General features: G+C 40.9%; 1 protein-coding gene across 1 annotated transcript in view; it reads right to left on the bottom strand.

The window, feature by feature from the left end:
• LOC128740329 (protein disks lost) overlaps positions 1 to 24176 on the bottom strand; it is a gene marked incomplete at its 5' end in the record, with an annotated part of 91374 nt that overhangs the window by 66614 nt on the left and 584 nt on the right. Inside the window, 3 exons of the mRNA XM_053835866.1 lie at positions 12343 to 12624; positions 21493 to 21649; positions 22552 to 24094. Of these exons, the coding sequence (XP_053691841.1) occupies positions 12343 to 12624; positions 21493 to 21649; positions 22552 to 24094 (1982 nt within the window). The remainder of the gene's footprint in view (positions 1 to 12342; positions 12625 to 21492; positions 21650 to 22551; positions 24095 to 24176) is intronic.

The following is a 24176-nucleotide window of genomic DNA, read 5'->3' as shown; positions in this document are numbered from 1 at the left end:
CTTAAAATCCTTATCAGGGTTCGACGAAAGGTAGCTCGACGTAGAATTGTTTATTGAAAAACAACCCTCAACAGAATCAACCCAATCTACCTGCCAACAATCCTGCGTACATGCTTGATTTCACTGACGAGTTTCATTCAATTAAAATCTCTCAACCAATGAAACTCAAACAAAACCCTACTTCAAACGACTTTGCGCATTTCCTTTCATTTAATGTGGCAATAACGTACGGGTTATCTCGATGGGTGTGTAAACTAATTCTGCCAAAAGTTTATTGCCTTGGATAACGATGGTAATATGACCGAGTTTCGGAATAAAATTCCCTTTTATCCACTCACTCCTGGGTTCAGCCGCAAATAAACCGAATCCTTTTGCAATGTTACGCTCGTGTTCGTCAATATATGTTCTATGTTTGGCAATCAATATTCTTTTGTATTTTTTTTTTCAAGCGAATTGCCCACGAAGATGGAAAAATTCATAGCGAATGAGCCCATTTGCACCCATTCAACAATTTAAAACATAAACAGTGAAGAACTTTCAACTTTATCCTTAACGGAATTGAAATTGTACTGAAACGGCTCCTAGGAATACGGAGCTTCTTCACGCGTAATAGCATCAATTAATGCCAAATTAATTCAAACAAATCGCGGAAAAGTGGAATAAAAAATTGTTCCGTTACAGTGTAATAATCGAAGATCGAACAAAAGGAAATGTACGGGTATAACCTTGATTATTTGAGTTTGAAACTTCTCACAGGGTAAGAGAAAAAAAAAGTTAAAATTTGCATGATACAAATAAAGTTCAAAAGTGTTTATATAATAGAAATAAACATTTTTTGCTGTTACAATCGCAAAGTCGCAAGTCGCAACGCAGATATTTAATTAAGTATCGTGAACCAGCAAAAGCTCAATTATGCGCACAGGTGTCGGGTTTTTTCGCAGCAGTTCTAGCATACTTCGAAAGCCAAAATTGCCATCGAAAAAACCTTGACACCATAGAAATATACTTATATCCGGGAGTTTGCTCTCTAATCTTAAAAGGGGACGACGCCTTAAGAAAGGCTTCCCCGTTCCAGCAACGGAAACTTCAAACGGTATTTAATTAGGAATAAATTTTCTATTAACCCTCGCTTCCGCGACGAATGAGCTGGCTGGTTCGAATCTACCAGTCAGTCGCCGGCACCTCCCGCGTGCACTACCTAATAGGTTCGGCTTACTTTGCTTCCTGATGAATTTAATTTTAATTTTATGCAAATATAGCATAGTTTCCGCACTCGACACTGGTGTGTCTGCTCGTTTCGTTCCTGCTCTTGTTCTTTTTTTCCGCTTCGCTCCAGGGAACGGAAAATATTCATTGCGTTTCGTAGCACCGAAAACTAGCCCCCCGTACCCTCCGAATTTGACAACAACACCCCGGCAGAAAAAGGGAAACGGTCGGCTATTAAATATTCAGCGCTATTGGAAATTTCATGAAGCTTTTTTATCATACTTGTTTACTTCTGCCTTCGGTCAACGGTTTCGGTTAAGTATTTTTTGTGTTTCATTTCTTCTATCGGCAGTTCCAGTTTTAGTTTCCGAGTCCTTTCAGCAAGAACGTATCTATTTTCTTCTGTCGGTTTCGGTGGTCGCTTTTATTATGCTGCATTTTAAAAGGACCCTGAGGTGAGGTATCCCATCGATATTTTTGTTTTGTTTTTATATGATTGGCTTTAAAGATTTTCTATTTTCATTGCCCATGGCTTTAAAACTTTAACAGTGTGTATAAAGCGCTGATAGAATGAATGTAAAGAATTCAACAAACAGATCTTTACAGCGGGGGCCAAATTGCCATGTTTGGGTTGTCTGTCAGAGGTCGTTTTTTGCTTGTTTATTATCTAGCGAGGGAATTTTCTGTTTTCGGCAGCAATAACGTCGAGCCTTTCTATGATGAATAATTAATTCTTTGCGAGCAACTGATGTTCTGGGTTACAATCTAGGGGCCGCCGCCTGTCTATTTTTCTCTCCGACAGCACAGCAGACGGTTGCTTTGAATCTGAGGGAACTTTTTGCGTCCATACATGATTTTTAATCGGATCAGTTCTCCGGGCGGGCTGCGTGTGTCGACAGGCCAGAGATGAAATGAAATTCTACAGCCGTCTGAATTTTCGCCTAGCCTCATTCAACCGAGACTGACTGAGCAGCATTTGTTGAAGTAGACCGGGGCTGCCCGATTTGAGCTTCGAGCTGCGGAGCAGGCACGTGCGTTTTTGGTATTGCGAGTGGTTGTGTTTGGCATTTAGAGTCGTGTTTGCTTCAAGGAATGAGGATGATTAGCTTAGTGATTCTCTTCATGCGTCAGTTCCAAAATAAATGATTGTGCGCTATGTTGCCAAGGAAGGGAAAGGCTCTATTCAAATATTTATGAGATACGCATAGAGAGAACAAAAACTTGAGACAGTAAAAAGATAATACAGTTTTAGGACATATTCTCTAGATAATAATACAGTAAAATGCATTAATATCACATTGGAGGTAAATTTAAAATTATTTAAAATAAAATCCAACAAATCAGTCCAACTCAGTCCAACAAATCATTCTCTTATTGACCATTACTGTCCAATAAGCAAAAATCAGAACTCTATTTAATTTTAAAATTGGATTGAAGTGATTGAAATGAGCAATATCAATGAAGTGAAGAGTTACTCTTCTTGATGGCATCGAAGCTTCAGCGAGAATAGCAGTTATTGTATCCCAAGACTAGATTTTAATTGATCGAGTAATTTTTTTATCAGCGACTATTCAGTTCGTGTTGATTAAAGTTAATCCTTAGAAGAAAAAATACAGAATGGAAATATTCTTCCGAAGCTAATTATTCAGATACCTGCTGCCATCTGCTGTGAATTCCTGTGAAAAGTTATTCCACTAAAAAGTAGGAGGTACGTTCGTCTCAGATTTATTGTACTATCAGAATGTAAGAGGGCTTTGGAATAGAATTGAACTATTTGTTGTTGTCACTGAGGTATACCAAGCAGAGCTGTAGAGTGACATTCTGGTGCTCTTGGCAAAGATCCGGTTTGGCGCCCTCCTCGTTGCTTAACCTATTTTTCCAAGTTCATCATTCGATCGATAACTTAAAATATTGTAAAAGGGCATAGTGCATTTTCAAACTGTTTTGTTTCCGAGTTGCTAATAGCATGACACGTCCCTGAGACCAAGATGTTTCTTATTTTCAGCTAAACAAGGCTGACTAAAAACGTATAATACATCGCAGTTCTTTAAAGCACTGTAAACCATGTGAAGTATTAAAAAAAAATTTCCGATCATCGGATCTGGTACTGTTCTTATTTTTTTTATCAACCTGGTACGGGTGGGGTACGCGTATATAAATTTTCATACCCGACCATCTCTCTTGAACACATTGAATACTAAAGATAGTAAAGTCGGGTGCCCGTGCCCGTATCCGTATCCGACGGGTTCGGACCGGGTTTGAGTATCAAAAAGAATTAAATTGACGGGTTCTGGCCGCGCACGGGTTTTTAATTTTGTCTTAATCGGGTACAGGTCGGGTTCGGGCATTCAAATTTGTATATCCGACCATCTCTAGTATGAACCACGAGTTGCAGGCACTACTTGGAGAGATTTTCATCGTGCATCGGGCGAAAGTTGGTAGACTACGGTTGGTCGGTCACTTCGCAAAGATGCCGTACGACTGTGTAGTGCAATCCGTTCTTTTTAAGAACCCTATCGGCACCAAGAATAGAGGGGTCCGACGTGGCAGATGGTTTGACGAAGTTGAAACCGACTTGCGCGTATCGAGACGCTCAACGAATCGGCGACGAGCAGCTCAGGAACGAGTACAGTTATTGATGCAGCACGAACCATTACGGTTCTAAGCCGCAATGAGCGACGTAGGAGGAAGAAGTTGCAAGGCAGATTGATGAAATGGAACTAGCTAAAAGTGCCCTATTGTTTGGCAAAGTTGTAACTGTATAACCCACTCACTTCGTCCATTCATTTTAGTACAGCAACTCCTATCTCTTTGTGGAACCAGCCGATATACGACCAATTTAAAGTAGATCGCCAACCTCAGTGAAAACCAAGCACAAGGAATAGCCTTGCCCTGCCCATGGATGCAACTATCAGCTATGGCAGATTATGCACTACTACGGATTTCCGAATAAACTAACGCGATTCGTCAAGGCGACGATGGATCGAGTAATGTGTGTTGTTCGAGTACCAGGGGCAGTCTCGAGTCCCTTTGAATCACGAAGAGGGTACGGCAAGGTGATGGGCTTTCATGTTTGTTGTTCAACATCGCTTTGGAGGGTGTGATAAGAAGACCGGGGAAAGACACGAGTGGTACGATATTCACGAAGTCCGTCCAGCTTCTTGGTTTCGCTGACGACGTCGACATCATCACACGTACCTTTGAGAGGACGGCGGAAACGTGCATCGGACTGAAAGCTGAAGCCAAACGGATTGGACTTGTCATTAATGTATCGAAAACAAAATACATGAAAGGAAGAATTTCTAGAGAAGCGAATGCTGACCTCCCCTCCTCCCGGATTCATTGAGATGGTAATGAAATCGAGGTGGTAGAAGAGTTCGTGTATTTGGGCTCACTGGTTACCGCAGGCAACGACACCAGCAGAGAAATACAAAGACGCATTATGGCAGGAAATCGTGCCTTCTTTGGACTCCGTAGGACGCTGCGGCCGAACAAAATTCGCCACCGCACGAAGTTAACAATCTACAAGACGCTGATTAGACCGGTAGTCCTTTACGACCATGAGGCATGGACTATGCTCGTGGAGGACCAACGCGCCCTCAGTGTTTTCGAGCGGAAGGTGTTGCGCACCATCTACGGCGGAGTGCAGATGGAAGACGAAACGTAGAGGAGGTGAACGAACCATGAATTGCATCAGCTGCTTAGGGAACTACCCGTTGCTCCCACTGCAAAAATCGGTCGCCTGCGATGGGCTGGACATGTCGTGAGGATGTCGGACGACAGCCCGGTTAAAAAAGTTCTCAATAATGATCCAACTGGAACGAGACGACAGGGCGCGCAGCGAGCAAGATGGATCGATCAAGTGGAAGGCGACCTGCGGACCCTACGCAGACTACGTGGCTGGAGAATTGCGGCCATGGACCGAGTGGAATGGAGACGACTTCTTCGTAAATTGGCCCGAAAGATAACGTCTAGCGGTGCTTCCACTAACCAAGCACTAGCACTAACCAAGGAGTACGGTATCTGCGCAAAACCGAAAGGCACAAAACCGCCTTGAGATCTCTTAACTAATTAACAATGAATCAAACCGATCACGTTTTCAGCGAAAGCTGGATTTGCATTAACATACGCTACCTATGAGATGCATAGCCCCACAGTGGTCCAATTTCGAAAAAGAGCGGACATTATCAAATTGGGTAAAAAATGTGTAATTTTTCAAGAGTAGCCAGCAGCCAGCCAAGGTGGTGAGGGAGCTGGTTCGTCTTCGGAGAAGTTTATCATCAAAATATAGCACATTTTTCTGCACTATTAGAGTAACCGTGAATTTAGGGTGATACTAAATTTTGATTTTTTAAATAATTTCAGAAAAAAAATTCTTCCAAAAAGTTGCAGAATGTGTATTTGTGTATTTGTGTTATGTCGTCCCAGATCTTGGAAATCAGCTTCTTAAATTGGTCCATAGTGCTCACTTTATGTTCGTTCTGCTTGGCCAGCATGTACGACCATACATAAAAGTCCAGGGGATTAAGATCCGGTGAGCCGGGAGGCCACAAAGTCCTATCGAGAAAATCAGTCAAATTCTCCCGACACCACGCTTGGACAATATCCTCCATGTGGGCCGGTGCGCCGTCCTGTTGAAAGACGTAATGATTTTTCCCGTAGAGGTCACGAAGTGCCGGAGCCACAACATTCTCCAGAACCTCGGTCTTATAGTACGCGGCGTTGATTTTCACGTTTTTCTCGATAAACACCAGTAGAAGCTTCCCACGCTTGGATACGGCCCCCCAAACCATCACCGACGCGGCGCTCTGGAACCACGGGATGTTTATGCTGGCCAACGTCGGCGCCCACAGCCGATCATTTTGGACATTGTGCGGCTGTTGCAAGATGAAGAGTTTCTCATCAGAAAACACGACTTCCTGACCAGTGTGCCGCGAAAGTATCAGTTTTGCTCTATCCAGCCTCTTCTTCGTTGTAGCCTCCGTTACCCCGTGAACTTTGCGTTTCTTGTACGGCTTGCATCCCAGGTCCTTCGCCATGATGGTCTGGGCAGTCCCGATCGACACATCCAGGTCAACAGCGATTTTCCGGATCGAGCGGTTCATTTTTCAGCGAACCCGCTCCCTCACCACCTTGATGGCTGCTGGCGTCCTCGAGAACACGGTCGCCCGGATTTAGCATGGTCCTTGGCCGAGCCCGTCTCCCGGTACCGACGGATGGTGTTATAGATGAAATTCGGCTTCACCGCATGGGATTTCAACCGTCGAAATATGCCGCCGGGTCGCTCACCTCTCGCAAACAACTTTACTACAACGTTGCGGTACTCCTTCATCGCGCGCTGTAAACAAATAACAAATGACATCAAGTTGACACCTTGCGCGTGGGTTAGCCTATATATAAAGCTGAACCTGACACCAATACCAATACACAGAATGAACATGATGCGCACTTACACAACGATGAAAAGTTGTATTCGAACTTATTGAACACCCTGTACAACTTTTTGGAGGATTTTTTTTAAATTATTTAAAACAACAATAGTTCGTATCACCCTAATAGGTGAATTCACGGTTACCTCAACAGTGCGAAAAGATGCGCTAAATATATTTTATTGATAAATTTGTCCAAAGACACTACCCTTGAAGGATTGCGCAATTTTTACCCAATTGCCAATGTCTGCTCTTTTTCGAAACTGGACCAATGAGCGCCCGTGAGTTGCCCGCAATTGTTCGAAATTAGTTGAAATTGCACAAACGACCATCTCAATGGTGCTAGAGAGTAGCAGTTCATTTTTAGTGTACATTTTCTGGTAATCCAATTCCTTGTGATGATCAATAACAAAGCTGGTCACGTCCAAGGTAGGTCCGTTTGGGACGGAAAAGAATGTTAGTCCGATACTTGCTGCTATACTACTAGAGACCGAGAAATCCTCTGCATCACCCACAAGTGTCACAGGAAGGAGTTATTGTTAGTGGAAAGGAATGATCTGGGTTTACCGAAGGAGGAGGTGCGACCACAGTTATTCGAGCTCGCGTACGATTTGAGGACGTACACTGAAGTCGCTTTTTATGCGAAGGATATGTTTCGCGTAATTCAAAATCGCGTGAGAAAACCGCGTAAATTCCGAAATTCGCAAAAAAAAAGCGTAAAATCCAAAATTCGCGAAAAAACCCAAAAATTTGCGTAAAAAAGCGACTTCAGTGTTTTTGGTTACGTGACCATCGCTAATCGGAAAAAATGCGAGTTAGGCACGAAAGCAAACGTTGCTAAATACCCATACGAAACGAAACCCAGTACGTACCGGTTTCATTAACACACATGCAAGATTTACGATGACTCGAAAACCATGTGACAAACTTGTGTTCATGATACCTGAAAATGGTCCATAAGTTGATTAGCATTTCTTCTTCCCATCACTAATACGCAGAGATATTGGGCCCTACACAAATGATGCAGACATTAACTCGAAATATTACCACGTAGCAGTGCATGTGCGCTCAAAACTATCGATGGTATACCATGCCCGCGGGAACCGGGAATGCCAGCACCGTGATGGAGAGGAAAAAAAAGCTTGCAAAAATTGTCAAGGTATTACTACGAGAAAGAATTTGGTCAAGCATCGACGAGCACCGAATAAGTTGACCACGATCATGACGAACAGTACCAAAAGGAGGACAGAGATAGTGAAGAATAAGACAGCTATTTCGGATTAATGATACGCGCAAGTTCTATGAGGAGTGATCTCATAGCGATAGTGTCTCAGGGGAGAGATGGTGCGAAGGGCAAAAGCGGAAAACTAGGGTCAGGGAAAGGGAGAGTCTATAAAGCAACGTTTATTAAGTTTGTATAACATTTCTCTTTACTCAAGCTAGGGAATCCGCAAATCGAATCTAGCTATAATGGGAGCCAATTGAAACCAGATTCGAATCCTACCTCGCTCTCAGGCTCTGTGAAGTGCTAATGGAAAGCGGAGAGTGGCGCAGGCGTATGCACCACGAACCGCAGATATTATTTGCAGTGTTGAAAAATTCATAGCAGCAAAAAACTCAATGAGATTTCAAGCACATGAAATTTCAACCTTGATCACAAGCGCGAAAATCACATATGAATTTCTCTCGCTATTATGCGCGATGTCTCTGTTGCTATGCGATGTGAACCAAATTCAGCTGCGAGCATTTTGATTAATTCTTCCACAGCTGGCATTTCATACAACGAACCAGAGAACTAAAGAGAATCTACCGTCAAAGAAAACTTCAGCAACGAAAAATGCAGCACACATTCATGAATTAAGATGGCAAACATATTGGCGGAATTTACGTTTTTCCTTCGCTGGAATCGACATTTTTTTAACTAGAAAGTAACAAGCCTAATAGGAATTAGATAAACAAGTAATTGAAATGTGCGTTTTAGTTTAACTTTGCGATTTATTTAGAGATTCATTCCCTCACGCTTACTCACAGCTACGTATCGCACCCGATCAAATGATTCTAACAAAAATATTACAGAATCATAGCTTCAGTTGATATTTTTATCAAAGTTTGTTATAAATGTGATAAGGAGACTTGCGGTACACAAAATAATTTACAAAGATTCTATCTCATTCTGTTGTTGTTTTCTGTTGTTGTTGTTCACGTTTTGTTATATTTATGTTATAAAGCAGGACCGAATGCTGGTTTTTGTAACTCATCAATATGAGTAAACTAGATCAAATTATATCATAATTTGATATATTTGTGATATGCTTAGATGATTTTATTACAATATTTTTATTTTAACTACTAACGAGATCAAGTTTATAACAAAGCGCAAAGGGGTTTTTGTTATGAAAAACTTGTTAAGCTTACACAAATTTGAAAAAAGTTTATGTCCTGGTCTCAAAATATTGTTGAAGGCAACATATTTTGTCATTTTCAAAAGGTAATGGGTTTTCGTATTGTCTTGTCTATGTCAATGTTTATAACACATAAAGACGACAAAACGAAGAATATATGAAAAGCAATTATTTTCGCGATTAAATTTGAGGTGAAAACCCTTGAAACGCTTGCTTATTCCTACACATTTAAAAACGTCGCATTTTTTATAACCTTCTCCCCGCTTCAGGAGCCCAAAATCAAAAGAAGAAAAACACAACGGAGTAGAAGCTTCGAAAAGTTTAGAATAAAAGTTAAAAAATGATTTTAAACCCTTCTCTTTGATTAGGTACATTAAAATTACATAAATATCCTGAAACACTAAAAGCTTTGTCGAATAAAATTATTACATGCTTTCGAAGAAAAACCATAACAATAATCTATTACAACAATTCGATTTCTTTTTAAATACACTTGCGATACCATATACAAAATATACACTTGCGATTGAGCACAGAATACGAAATATACTACCTACTAGATAACTACTTTTATTTACATCGACATACAAGCTATCCCCCCATTTAAAAACTGAATAGTACACTTTTGAAGTTAACATTTCCCGAAAAAAAGTCGTTCTCATCGACAGGTCGTTGAACTTGCATGTTTATTTCTTCCGCAAATACTTTTCAATCTCCTTTTCACCCACTGCCAAACATCTATCACATCCAGGCGCACCGGGCACAAAAGTATACGAAGGATTTTCCACCCCTGCATAGCTGGCCTCTACAGCACAAGTTATGCGCTACACAGTCAGTTAATGCGGTAGAGAGGGGTCGTTTTTGATTATCATTTCCACCCCTCGTGGCAGAATGTGAGCCGTACGTAACAGAAGACTCGGCAGGAGTAGGCAGGCTAGAGCTAACCAACAGCCGCAGCCAAAACAACCAGCAGCAGCAGCAGCAACAACAGCAGCGGTGTCAATTGCTTTAGTGCGCTCAACTCCTATCGATCGTGTTGTGGTACAGCTTTAACCTATCCCTTGCTATAGACCGGGACCGAAGAGGAACCTTTCAAGGAAGGCCTCCCTCGACGGGATGATGGTGGCGCATATACTCAGCAATGCTAGGTCACATGCACCATCTCACAGACACAGCAAGGAGCATTCTGATGAGAAGCAGCTTCAGGAGACCGGGAACACAAACTAGGCTAAAAGTGAGCCCGTTTCCCCTTGGACCTGTGACCGTTGAAGTTGTCCTCTCCGCACTGCCAGATATCTGATAGATATTTATACAGGAGCGAGCGAGCGTCACTAAGAACACGGTTTCGAGGTTTGAAAGATACCGGAAGAGGCGAAAACTATCGCTAGAAGATTTATTCCAATTGATATAAATTATGGCACCTTGTAGCTTGGTCATGACTTTAGCAGTGTCGGCAAACACCCATCATTGGGCCGCACCGCAGACACCGAATCGGTTAGAAAGTGGCAGATTCCTAGGAGGCAGTTAAATGCGCCACTCGGGTGTTTTATCGATGCAAACACGAGGGACTATGTTAAGGTTCGGTGTGGTGGATATTTCGGTAGCTAGTTTATAGGTTCACTGAAAATTATTGCATACCGTTTTGGGGGCATGGGAAGGGGAAGAAGATCCATTTTAGCTCGAATGATTAATACCGGTAGGTTGAAGTTTTGCGTAGTATATATTTTGCTGGGGTTCACGAATTACACAGACGACAGGATGGTTGATTGTTTCAGCTTTCAAATTAATATTTGTTTAGCAGAAATATATTTCGCTTTATCCATTGCACCTGAACTTTATTTGGTTTAGAAGCATAGCTTTCGATACGAGCAGCTAGCAGTTTTATTAGTGAGGAATTTAATTCTCAGCGCAAACATGACATTTTTTCTGTTATATATTTTGTGGTTTAATAACGACATGCTTTTTCCTTTTCCTGTGAAAATAATCGAAACATAATCGCAAATATCAGGAATACATATAAATTGAGTGGAGAAATAAAATTAATTGAATTTTTTGTTGTTTGAAGTCATTGAAATACACATTTCATGATTAAATTTTAAATTATTTCATAATTTCACATCGTACAGCCGTTCCTTTTTCACGTAATTCACAATTCACTGTTATTATAACCTTTTTCGGACTTGGCTTCACTTCCGGGAAGCTGAGTCAACAACATTATTGTGCCTACGCAATGGAATGGAAATGATAAACAGACTTCTGCAAGCGGCAAAATTCTGTGAAGGTAAATATCCGGAATCGCGCTGGTGAAAAGCTCTGTGCCCTGCTCTCGGGTCCAACAGCACGCGAAACAAGAATGCTTTCAAATGATCCCGAAGCCAATGCGGAGCATCGTTAACAACGTCGAGTCAGGATTGTTCGAGTTGCTATTGAGTTCGAGTTGCCTATTGTCGATGTTTAAAATAGAGATGATCGGATTTTCCGTTCTGCTCACCGTGACCGATATCCGACTATATTTTTTTTATTGAATCGCGAACATGAACTTCCAATTCTACTTGATCTCGTTAAGCTCTGGGTTTGGTGTTTAAATCCCGAGACCCGACCACCTCTAGCTTACTTTCGGAAAAACCAAAATTTTAGCACGTCATAAAAACTTATCACTCGGCTGCGAATGTGATGCTTTTTGTTTGCCGCACAATAACAAAAACTTTATCACTGTTAAATTGCGTTCGCCAGAAAAAAACGCAGGATTATGTCGTAAAGTCCAATATCAGTGCTCGACGCAAGAGGTTGATAAATTTTCAAGAATCACAGAATCGTTTGCTCAAGAAGGACACCTAGACATGAGCTAGGTCAATCGTAAAAATTCTAACTGTTATTGCACATGCCATGAATAGCAAATATACAAATTCAAATATTATATTTCACTGATTTTTTATTGTATATATGGAAATGGTTTACTAAATGGACAAAACTGTATATAAGTAAGAGTTACTAAAATTGCGTGTAGAATATTTGCACCATATTTTTCATTTATCTCACCGCCAGTTTTTGAGAAGATTTATATTAGAAAACAGTGCTGGCCATTTAAAGACATTGATCTTATTCCTTTTATCATTTTTATAATTTCGTACACTCATTTGTTTAGTTTTGGTTTGGTTTGGGGTTTTGGTCAGAAGGTTTAGCTATCACATTCATGTATTTTTTTTCGGAATTAAATGTCACAATCAACAGCACTCATTGCGCTGATGAAAGAATAATAAGACATGGACAGATGGACAGGACGAAACAGGATTAACTGTACTCACCACATACTCGCAGTCGTGCTGATTTTCGGAGCCGGTAACATTTAGCACCTCGTACGAGGAACCATTCATCTCGAGCAGCTCGTGAATCAGCACTGCCTTCAGCTGCTCCATGAATATTTGATTGGTCTCGCTGGCGATGATGAAATCGCGGAAGAACGCCTGACTGCCCGGAAACAAATATTGGGTGGAAAACTGACTGGGTGCGACCAGCCGTTGTCGCAGCTTCACCAGTTTGGCCGGGTCCACGTTCGGCAGTGCCATTGCCAGCTCCGAGGCTGAGGTCTGTTGGCGGAGAGAAAGAGATAGATGAAACGATTGAAGTATTGGTAAAGTCTTTCTAACGCTTGTTGTATGAAGTGTATGCCTATATAGGTACCCAACGATGAGTAAACTAACTGATTCATTTATTGGCAAAAGTGTATGACGTGAAGGGGATTTTATACAAGAAGAAATAAACTAAATGTGCAGAAATGCATTGTCTAGTGGATTAAAGTTTTTTTTTTTGAAGTAAAATTCTCACTATTTACCAATAAATAAAAGAAAAAAATGTAGCGATTTGAAAGCAGCACGACAGCATAAAGTCAACAGTTTGGAGAATAAATTTCAAGAGTCCACCACATGATTTTGTGATAATCGCTCAAATTTTGCAGAACTAGTGTGATGATTTCAGTGCAGCTGTCAGGCAAGCCCATAAGGAATTAACTTTATTAATAGTTCAGGTGAAACAATGCATATAGCGAAGTTTCCCATTGATTCTCTGGCACCTCTTTAAATAGAAATCGCATACCGTGGACCCCTGTTCATTTGACCGTTTTTAATCTGAACACTTTTTAATTTGAACCCCGCTGAATTAAAAATGGTTCAAATGTCATTCTCAACATGGCATCATTTGCCTTCGCAGACAATGCACTTAAGGTGAAATTAGTCGTCATCGATTCTGCCAATTTCAAAAGCAGTTTTTTTGTTTGAAACAAAAATTCTGTTTATGAAAATATATTTGAAGTGTTCAGATCCGCAAGAAGAATGCAGTATTTACAATTTTACGAACAATACCTCGATTTTGGGTCCAAAAACTGCTTCCAAAATTGGGCTTTTCGACGAAAAGTTGATGACTGCTAATTTCCCGTTAAACACGATTTGTTTGTACTGATCTAGCGTGTTTAATCCTAGTTTAATGAGTTTCACATTTCGTTTCCCAACGATTACGATAGAAATCCGAAGAATAAGAATAACATATTCGCTGCTTGCAACTACCAACTAAACGACACTAAATCAAACCACCAAAACAATAACAAAGAGCAGGGCGGCCAGTTCATACAAGTTTCAGCATATTTAGGGTTGCTAGTTGTTCAAATTAATAACGAACCCCGTTAGTTTGCATGAGGAATCGTTCAAACGAACGGGGGTCCACTGTACTTACGTCGTCGACGAAAAATTTGAAGAATGAAGATTTGCACAATGTTTTGACAAAGCTATCTATTCAATTCTACATTTAGCGATGCCAAAGCCATACAAATAGTTAAAAAGTAATAATACTTAATGCACGATGCTCTTTTATTGAAAATGCCATACCATTCATATTTAAAATTTGATCATCACTTATTTATGTATAACGGTGTGCATTTATAGGCAAATCATTCGCATTTATAGACGAATTTTTACTTAATAAGATTCACAAAATGTGAAACACATACACGCACTTCGAATTTACGAAACAGGGACCGAAACGGTTACACTTTTTCTATACATTTACCAGCATGCAATGCCATGTCAGACTCTTAACCAATACCATCGCTCAGTAGTGTTTCTGTATCGAAGGTGTCCATCTCTTGTAAGTGTCGAGACTAGCACGAATACGTACATGATAACAAGCAAACATTTTTGTACGTGAGCTGACTATTCATCAAAATGTCGTCTAGAAATGACATGCATTTGCCGCTTTTTGCTTACAGTTATAGTTAGAATAGTATGGAGAAGTGATAGAGAATAAGGTGTATGGGAAACCTTCTTATTTAAAACCGTGTTGTTTGGGGGAAAGCTGTATGTTTGGCTTACGTGCGCAACAGCAAAAGAAAATACAAAAAAGTGTCTCCAAAGCTGGTGACATTTACTCCATCATACCGAAAAGTGTACGACACGTAGAACAAAAGATGTTTTCGTTGTTTATGCATTTCTTTTTGGTGCTTGTGTATCAGTAATATGTCGCAAGATTGGTAGCAAGAAAAATTTGCAATTTGTCTTCAAATTATTGTCCCCAACCAGTACATTCAACGTCCCTGGTACGAAATACCTCGTTTATAAAGCTTCACTATTAGTCCCGGCTTATAAAACCGTCAGTAGTCCTAAGTGCGACCAAGAAAATTTAAAATGACCTTTTAAAACAAGGTTCTTTTTGCAGCGAGTGAGGTACGAAAGCAAACGATGCTTAACTGCCATAGGAAAAGACACTCAGTATGTAAGTAGTAAGTACCCGGCTTTAGAAAATCAATTTAGGTCATTCCACGTCAAGCAACCGAGAAAAAGTTCAAACGTGCAATCGATCTTCACGGATTTGAACCAAATTTTGCCAGATTGTTCGTTTTCGGTCAGGAAGAAAAATCTCAAATTTGGTGCCGAACAGACATTCCCTCGATTAATGACACTATTTTCACATTTTCAATGGAAATTACCCATGGAATTCGAAAAAGATATTATTTTTGAGAACCAGTGCTGCCAAATATTTTTAAACTCAATTCGAAAACTAAATTTACATTTTTCTCTCAATGAAAACAATTTGATCTCAAAAATTCCAACTTCATCGTGTTTCGCAGATTTTTTTTTACATAAGAATCACTTATCGTCCTGAGGTATTCTTTGCCGATCTCGAGATACAGCGTTTTAAAGCAAGCAATCCACCATTTTTTATGTAAAACTATGAGCAAAATTACTTTTTTTTTGAAGCAGTGATTCTCTACACAATGTAAAAATACTTTGGCATATCGGGAAAGCATTTATACATTATATAAGAAAGTTTTTCTTAACAGTGTTGCCAGCTTTTCAGTTTTTTGTTTGATTTGTAGCACTAGATGAGAAAATATTATTTCAAAAACGTATAAAATATACGTTAGTTGTTTGATTATAGCCTTGTAGACTGTTTTTTATCTCGCTAATAGACATGATCTCTTACCTATCTTGTTTATTGCATTTATTGTTGTCAGCCCAAGTAACAATTTGGGTTTTATTACACACTTATGATGGCATTTAAGACCAAAATTGGCCTTTAACACCACCATAAGAGTACAATAAAACTCACATTGTTGCTTAGGAGGAGACTAATAAGGCTTGTTCGCGACAAAATTTGGACACCCTTAAACACACACAGCTTCGAAAATACCTTAACAATGAGTGAAATATTTTCCAGAGTGGTAGACGTATGTCTGTTCTTTCTGAAAATATAACACTTGTTTATATTAGAAGCGTTTAGCGTAAAATGGCGTCGAAAGAAGAGCAGGCGCGAAAAGCGATTGTGTGCGGTCGCAATGGAAATCCGGATCTCTTTTTAAGAAAACTTTCCAAAAAGCTTGGATTTCCTCCAAGCACTGTTCCCAGTGTTTTAAAATCGTTCGATACTCGCTTGACAACAGCTAGGAAGAAGGGAAGTGGAATAAAAACGGATCTGAGGAACCACCACAAGGATGCGAAGGTAAAACAAATATTACGGAGGAGACCAGATCTTTCTGTACGTACCATTGCTCGTAAAATAAATATGTCGCCAACATTCGTGCACACTTCTAAGCAACGACAAGACATGAAGTCTTTCAAGATGAGGACTGTGCCAAACCGTAATGATAAGCCAAATACGACGGCCAAAACACGCGCCCGTAAGCTTTATCGCGAATATTTAACGAAGTTTCCATGCGTTATAATGGACGATGAAACGTATATCCTAGAAGACTTTAAACAGTTTCCTGGTATGTCTTTTTACACTGCCATGAAACGGATTGGCGTTGGAAAAAAATATTTAGTATGGCAGGCCATATGCAGCTGTGGTCGAGCAAGCAAAAGTTACATCACAACGGGAACGGTTAACAAGGAAATATACCGTGAAGAATGCCTGCAGAAACGATTGTTACCGTTCCTACACAGCCATGATGTACCCTCGCTGTTTTGGCCTGATTTGGCATCCTGTCACTATGCCAAAGATGTTTTGGAATGGTATGATGTTAATGGAATCCATATTATACGGAGGAGGCGAATCCACCTAACTGTCCACAGTTACGCCCCAACGAGCGGTATTGGACTTTGGTGAAGAGAGAGCTGTCCCAGCACAAATAACAAGCAACAACTATAGATAAATTTGGAAAATCTTGGACAAACGCAGCTAAATTGGTTGCCAACAAGTCTGCACTGACCCTCATGGCAAGGGTAAACTCCAAAGTTCGCCAATTTTTCATGCAGACCAAATAAGTAATGTTAATTTGTTTGATAATTGTTAACGATACACACATAAATGAAATAAAATTGCTTCATGGATTAAACTTCTAGCAAATTTGTTTTATTGCAAAATTGAGGTGTCCAGATTTTGTCGCGAACAAGCCTTATTTCCTTAAATAATGTAATCAACCATGCGGGAAACTGGCCCTCAAATATCGCTTCACCAGGTCTGACCATCTTGTTCTTAGTCCGGATTTCAAATAAACACCATCTGTGGAAGGTATTGTCCGGTGTTTATCCAACATGCTCCACCCGCAGAATTTGACCAGTTTTAGGCCCCTTTTGAATACTGGGTACATCACTCATGCTTCATCCTCTGCTTCCATATTTCGTCCTATTCGTCCTCTTGTTCTCCGTTCACCGTCAAATATCGTTTGTAGCGTTGGTCTCCCGAAAACTCCGAGTACTCACAAATCCCTTCTTGAGCACAAGAGAGCAAGAGAACAAACTGTCTAATGAGTGTCTTGTAGAGTGTACACTTTGTACGGCGGCTTAGCCTGTTAGACAGCAACTGCTGATAAAGCCCATAGCAAGCACGACTTCCGCTGATAATCGCTGTCACACAAGGTAGACAACTTCGCAAACTACCTCGAATTCCTCACCGTCGATCGGTTCACTACTATGCAAGCGCCATCGTTCGTCTTCGTTTCGACTGGTCAACAAAGGGTCAAAGTACCGAATCTTCTCTGCATCGCGCCTTATTCTGATGTACTGTTCAGCCTCAGACGTTCTGCCAGCAATGTCCATGTCATCAGACGAATTAACCAGATTTGTTGAGATCGTGTCCCACGATCAGTTCATAAACCCTTGTAGCGCTATGTTGCACAGCAGGCAGGAACGACCATAACTTCCATCCATCTGAAAACCCCACACAGCACTGTTGACCATCCATCGTAGATTAAATCAGTCTGATCAGCTTCCCGGCAAAACCGTTTTCATCTATGATTTGACACGGCTCTTTACGATCGATGATATCATATGCTGCTTTGAAGTCAACCAACAAATAAGCTCTATTCCGATGCTATCAATTTTAGCCGATTTATTATTCTTGCTGCCGTGGTTATCTGCATGTTTAGTATTTAAGTGATCGTCAAAGTAGGGTTTATTTCTAAATCCCGTCGTAGTAAGTAAAGCCATTCTAATTTTCATCCTTTGTTGGACGGATTTAATGAATACTCCAAAAGTTCTTGTGCTGATTTGACTAAAACACACTTGCCTTCCGATTCGTGAACTTTGAAATCACTAAAAAGCGATTATTAAAGCATATTATTGAAATTACGCAACTGACTTTATTTCTTAAATTCGTCGTACCGTTTTAAAATCCATTCATCAAAATTTTTCATCGTCCGAACTAAAAATCACAACAATGTTTACAAAGCTCACGCGCGTGTATTTGTGTAGGACGGCATGACAAATGTTATTCTGCAAAATTTCTGCAGGTCAAGCAAGTTGTTCTGGCTGTAGAATAACAACAATGCCTTTCGTGAGTTATTTTCATTTATGAATGACGGAAATTAAAACGATTAGTCGACATTTTTCTCTTCGTCGCATGAAAAACCGTAGGAAATTTGGCTGGTAGGACTTCTTTAATGATAAAAAGCATTTAAATAAATCTCAGTTCACTTTGATTGATCGCGTATGATAGATAACAAACTAAAATATTAGGGAATAACTAGTTTTGCATTGTGTGTCATAAAAATGCAGATATTTTTAATAATTTGTGTTGGATAGGACGGGAATAGGCAATTACGACGAAGCAGCAACATACCCTACTTCTTTCACATTTCGGTTACCTCACGTCACGGTCACAACTTTCCGTCAAGATACTACCATTCTTATCCGAGAAAGTTTCGGCTAGCAGCACAGTAGTGTTCCCCTCATCCACCTCTCTTTTGAATAAATGGTCATACCAGTGGTTCCACTGATTCTGTTCCACGTGTTCGATGATGGTATCTGCTAAGCTATTGATGGATGTTTTGATGGTATTTCAATAGTCCTAGAGAGAGGCTGCGCCCAGCTTGTTCAACTGGTCCACTTCTAGCGCAGCACAGCTTCGAGTAAATGTCCGTACGGCGACGTCAGGCTGTTTTTAATTGAGACTGTCGTCGATACCTCATGTTGTTCACAACGCTTCTGGTAGCACGCTTACATCGTATTCAGCCATAGTAACTTATTTCTAAAATTTTCTGTTTTACTTGTCTCGGACTCTGTCACGGTCCAACGAAATTACCCAGTTTCAGGCGGTCTACCATTCTTCTCACCAAACACCCATCCACTGTATTTATGATTGTTATTGATCATTAATAGCTTGCAGGAACTAGTAGTGATAGAAGTGTGTTGCTTGAGGCAGAGTGTTTGGTCCACCTCAATCATCACTAGGTAGTGGTTGCCCGCCCAGTTAACTTCGGGGTACTATGCTGGCCTAACAAGCTAGTCGTCGTACGTTCGAATCTTGACTGGGCGGTGCCGCTACAGAGTTAATAGAATCTTTGCACTATAGTGCTAAGCCCCGTAATTTTCCTATACTCTAATAACCGACTGCGAAGTTTGTCGATAAAGAAGGGTCAAGTTGTGAAGGACGTTTATACCCATGGCTTTGCTTTTTGTAGTGGTTCGAGTCAACGTTAGCGCTTCGTTAGGATTTGACACCAATGATGTCTGAGAAGGACGGTATCCCGGTTGAACTTTTAAAACCGGGGAACGAGCGATGCAATCCACCGGATAATTGTCAGGATCTGGGAGAAAGAACAAATGCCGGTGAGGTGGTGGGAAGGCCTTATTTGCCCTATTTTGAAAAAAGGGCACCGACTCGGGTGTACAAAACTATCGAGGCGTTACATTGCTCAATTCTGCTTAGAAGGCGCTTTCCCATGTCCTGTTCTGTAGACTGAGACCGTTAGCGGAGTCCTGAGTCGCGTGCGGCTACTGAGCTAGTTTTTGGGAGGATCACTCCATGACGGATCCGATGTTTACCCTGCGTCTCGGCAACTGCGACTAGGCAAGTTTCGGGTGTACAACTTGCAGATTCATCACCTGTTTGTGGACTTCAAGGCAGGTGTACGATTCAGTGAAACGAAATGAGCTGTGACAGGTAATGGTAGAACATGGTTTTTCGACGAATCGACTTACGCTGCTTCTTGCACCGCTGGATTGGTTAATATCATTCGTCAGAATAGCGGATGGGCACTTCAGCTTCTTTCGTGACGACAGATGGACTAAAGCAAGGCGATGCCCACACCAATCTGCTATTTAACATTGCTTTGGAATGCAAAACGAAGAGCCAACGTGGAAAGGAACGGAACTATCGTCACAGAATCTCAAATGACGGATTTCACGCCAACTCGACCAGAGGTTGGCATGACCCTCTGGGTTAATACAAAGTTTTAGTATCCGCGGATGATGAGTGAAAGCCAGTAAGTAACTCGAAACGTGCGAACAAACTGGCATTTAAATTGATATTTATTTTCGCCGAAAACTGGCGATTACAAGAAGCAAACAAACGAAATTACAACAAACGTAAACATTGCTCCGAAGTTTCATTAATTTCATTTACCCAGGTTTTGGTTGACTTCAAAAAGCAGACAGTTTAAAAAACAAACTTTGATATCTAACATATCAGTCAAAAGCAAGCTTATGAATGAAAAAGACAAATACTGTCAGGAGTTCAGTAGCCAAGTGTTTTCACAAACGTTGTAGGACGTAGAAAAATAAGCAACTTTGCTGAATATAGCAACTAAGAGATTTTAGTGGTTGCAAAATATAAAAATATGCTTAAAAAAGCACTCTGTAAGGTTGTCAAATAATAGATTTCTGAATTTTTTCTGAATTTTGGAATTGTTTGGAATTTGATTAGAGTATTTTCGTTTTTGGTTAAATTTTGTTTGAAAAAGTATTTTGCATTTTTTGGATGCAAAAATAGTGATTATTATGCTGTTGGCAACTGGGCGCGTGAATGCTCACAGGAAAGCAGTTCCTTAGTAGCTTAGTAAAACTAAAATGATTTCAGATTTATAGTTGTGCATACGCCGTTAACCGTAAACTATAAGCACGACGGTTTAGCAATATTATCACCTTTTTTGTCATCATTTCACAAATCTCATCAGTGCCGTAGAACCTTCATCAGTGGGCAAAATCTTCAACTTAATTCATCTTACAGGGGAAAAAATACTTTTTAGAACGCCTCCGTAATGTCAAATCAGACAATGTCCAACCTAGGCACGAAAACGTTTGAAGCAGGATTCAAAACGGGTGTCTAAACAGGTTGAAATCGAATTAATTCGCTTTTCAGCTCATTCAATTTTTCTTTACAGAACTACGTGCCTAAAATTGGATTTGACGCAGTTGAGAGAATCGAGCCATTTTTTTGTAAACCGAATATCTAAACAAACAGCCACTCAGTTTGCCAAACTGATTCGATTGCTTTATGTGACTTTATTCCTGCGACGTGCTTCTTGGATAAAATTGTAACATTTCTTTGATGTAGATAGCAACAAGAAAAAAAAACAATCTCATTACAGAATCGCTTTGACGGCAAATTAAGCAGATAACGAACGGATCTTTTGAATCAGTCGGGGGCTACGGTAGCTATATACAGCTAAGGTGTGGGCGGATGGTGTTTGTGCGAGAAAGGTTAACACTACCACCGCACACCGTACCGACCGGTATTATAATACTCACATCAAAGTTACACGATTGCACCAGCTGTGCCGTGAAGAGCTTCGCCAGGTGTGCCATGTTGATCGGATGCTCCATGATGGCCAGCAGGGAGCGAATTTTCCCGCCGAGCTCTGCTAGAAAGTTCCAGGTGGGATTCAGGTGCTTAATATCCCACGACCTGCCGGGAGTGAGTTGGTGTTGGCCCGAGAACGAGAAAAAAAGGAAAAGAAATTATTTAGTATGGTGACATATTGTGCAATATTTGCCGTTTTACAAAATTAAAATACATGACGAAAAGAATCTGCTTGAAAGTTGCTAGACTGTAGAAAAGCACAATTAACACGTTGTGAAAAGCATGAGAATGAACGACGCAGATGAAGGTGTTTAATGATGATACGAGTAGAATAGATTTTCTTCTTCTACACATAAATTATACACCCGCTATTGAACAATCGATTACGTTCAGGAGACAATACGTCATGTTAATATATAATTCACTCTAATGCCAAAGGTCCTTATTGCTGAATTACTTAATCGAAGTTTTCATCACGTGGCACGCTGAAAGACGTAGCACGCTGTTCATCAGGGGCGTGCAAAATTTGAAAAGTAAATCTGGAACAGCTTTACTATGATTATCGATCATAATTTATTACTTTCGCCTGCCAGTTAGCAGGAGCAAAGTCGAACATAAATTTCGCTACTTATAGACTAGAGCTCCGACGATAGTGACTTCGCCCGTAAGTCCTTGTGTATACAATTTGCATCGTGAACTATAGTGAATCGATTCGATACAGCCAACTGTATCAAGAGCTAAACATGGCCTTAGATGAAGCAGTCAAAAAGCAACATCGAAGCAAGAAATATAAAGTGCAAATGGAACCAGATACCCTTGAACGGTGGCTGGTTAATTAATTATCATTTATGATAATATTAGTTCCGAAGATAGTGGAAGAATAATGAAATACGAAGCATGGTTAAACATTTGAAAAATTACAGCGATGTTCAACACAGTTCTAAATTGATATGGCAAATTAGAAACAATCAATCAAAACGTAGTAAATTCTAAATCTTAAAGCTCACCTATAGACCGTACAGAAAGCATCTCGCTGTTTCTTGAAGGCACCGAATTCTCTATCGGAGGGAAAGTGTTCCCTTGTGTCCGCTTCCTGCTGATAAAATACATTGATTCCTCCGGTTGCACTGTTGGCGAAATTGAAGGACGATACATCCAGCAGTTTGTGCACGTCGTTATCAAGCTGCAGTTTCTGTGCGTGAATTTCTCGCAGATAACTACTAAGCGGTTGATCGAGGCTTGCAATGCGTTCGTTCTCTATCAACACCTTTAACGTAACGCTGTCCAGGAGACCCAGTAGAGTGCGCTGCCGGTGTAATGCTTGCAAAGCAAAAAATACACAATTGTTTAGATTTTTCAGGATCGTACCTGCTAGGAAAATTGGTCTAGTTTGATCAATTTCTTCCTGTGCTGCCGCACTTTCCGTTGGCTCAAATTCAGTATTAATCAAATTAATTAGGTATGCTAACTCAGATAGGATATTGGGAGTCATATTGAGGTCAATTAAAACCGTATATACGTCTACTAAACGATCGATCAGTGCACGTTCCGTTACTCGATCCAGTTCGATGTGAACCGGTTGTGCAGCTGCTGTGCCGCTTCCTTCCGACAGCTTTCTGGGTGTAACAATTGTATTTCGGAGCGCTGTTTGGAGCATTTTGCTCGTGTCCCGGTGCTGTTCCTCGACAGCATCAAAACTGCTTTTGATTATATCCTTGTAATTCCGTAGCAGTCCACGTTCGTCCTTTTGTGACAGATCCAACTCTAAACTGTCTTCCGTTAAATCTATGAGATTATTATCCGATTTAAAAGAGGAACTGGTAAAGTCGTGCTTATTAGAAAATGACTTGCTGACAATAGTCGGTGTGACTCGACGTTTTGCCTTTCCCTCGGCAACAGTTGGACTTGTCGAGTTGTCCAGTTCGAAGCTGGAACCGCCAGTCGCTAGTCGACTGGTGAGTGTTTTACTGACCGTGATAGGCGTAACACGTTTCTTGCTTCGCTGCGGTTGTTCGTTTCCGGGGGTCGACGACTGCATCGAGGTTTGCAGTCCCGGAAAGTCGTCCGCCAAGAAAAGTGAGTTAGCCTTGCTGCTACTATCTTTACTGTTATTCGCACTGGCGCCGGCATAAGTAGCGGATTTTCGCTGCTTAGATTTCATAGAGGAGTGTATGATGAAATCACCCAGACAAGGTGAGCTGGTATGCCGGCTGACGGTGCTGCTGTTGTTGTTGTTGTTGCCAAAGGATCGATCGTGACTGCGACGTGAGTCATGGCGAGAACCGTTACCTGGCGTCGCCTTTTGGCTGTTCGGTGTCGATGTGCAATCCTGATTCCAAGCCGAGTTTCGAGACCCTCTACCGGAGCGTTGGCTCGAGTTGACGATCGGAGTGCTGGTATTCAGCTGGTGTACCATTGACTTGCCAGCGTGACCTCTAATGGGGGTACCGCTACTGCTCACGGCATCTTCTTCTTTTTTCCCGACAGAACTAATCCGAGAGCTTGGAATCGGGCTAAATGGTGCATCAGCGATGGTAGTAGGTGTGAATTCTGTAAGGACAAATAAAATGAGATGGGCTTTATTTTGTTGAATGAGAAACTTAATCTGATTATCACAAACAGCGGTGCAAAC

Source organism: Sabethes cyaneus, chromosome 3 (genome assembly GCF_943734655.1).
Source record: "Sabethes cyaneus chromosome 3, idSabCyanKW18_F2, whole genome shotgun sequence".
Taxonomy (NCBI): Eukaryota; Metazoa; Arthropoda; class Insecta; order Diptera; family Culicidae; genus Sabethes; species Sabethes cyaneus.
This window is presented reverse-complemented; position numbering and strand designations above follow the sequence as displayed.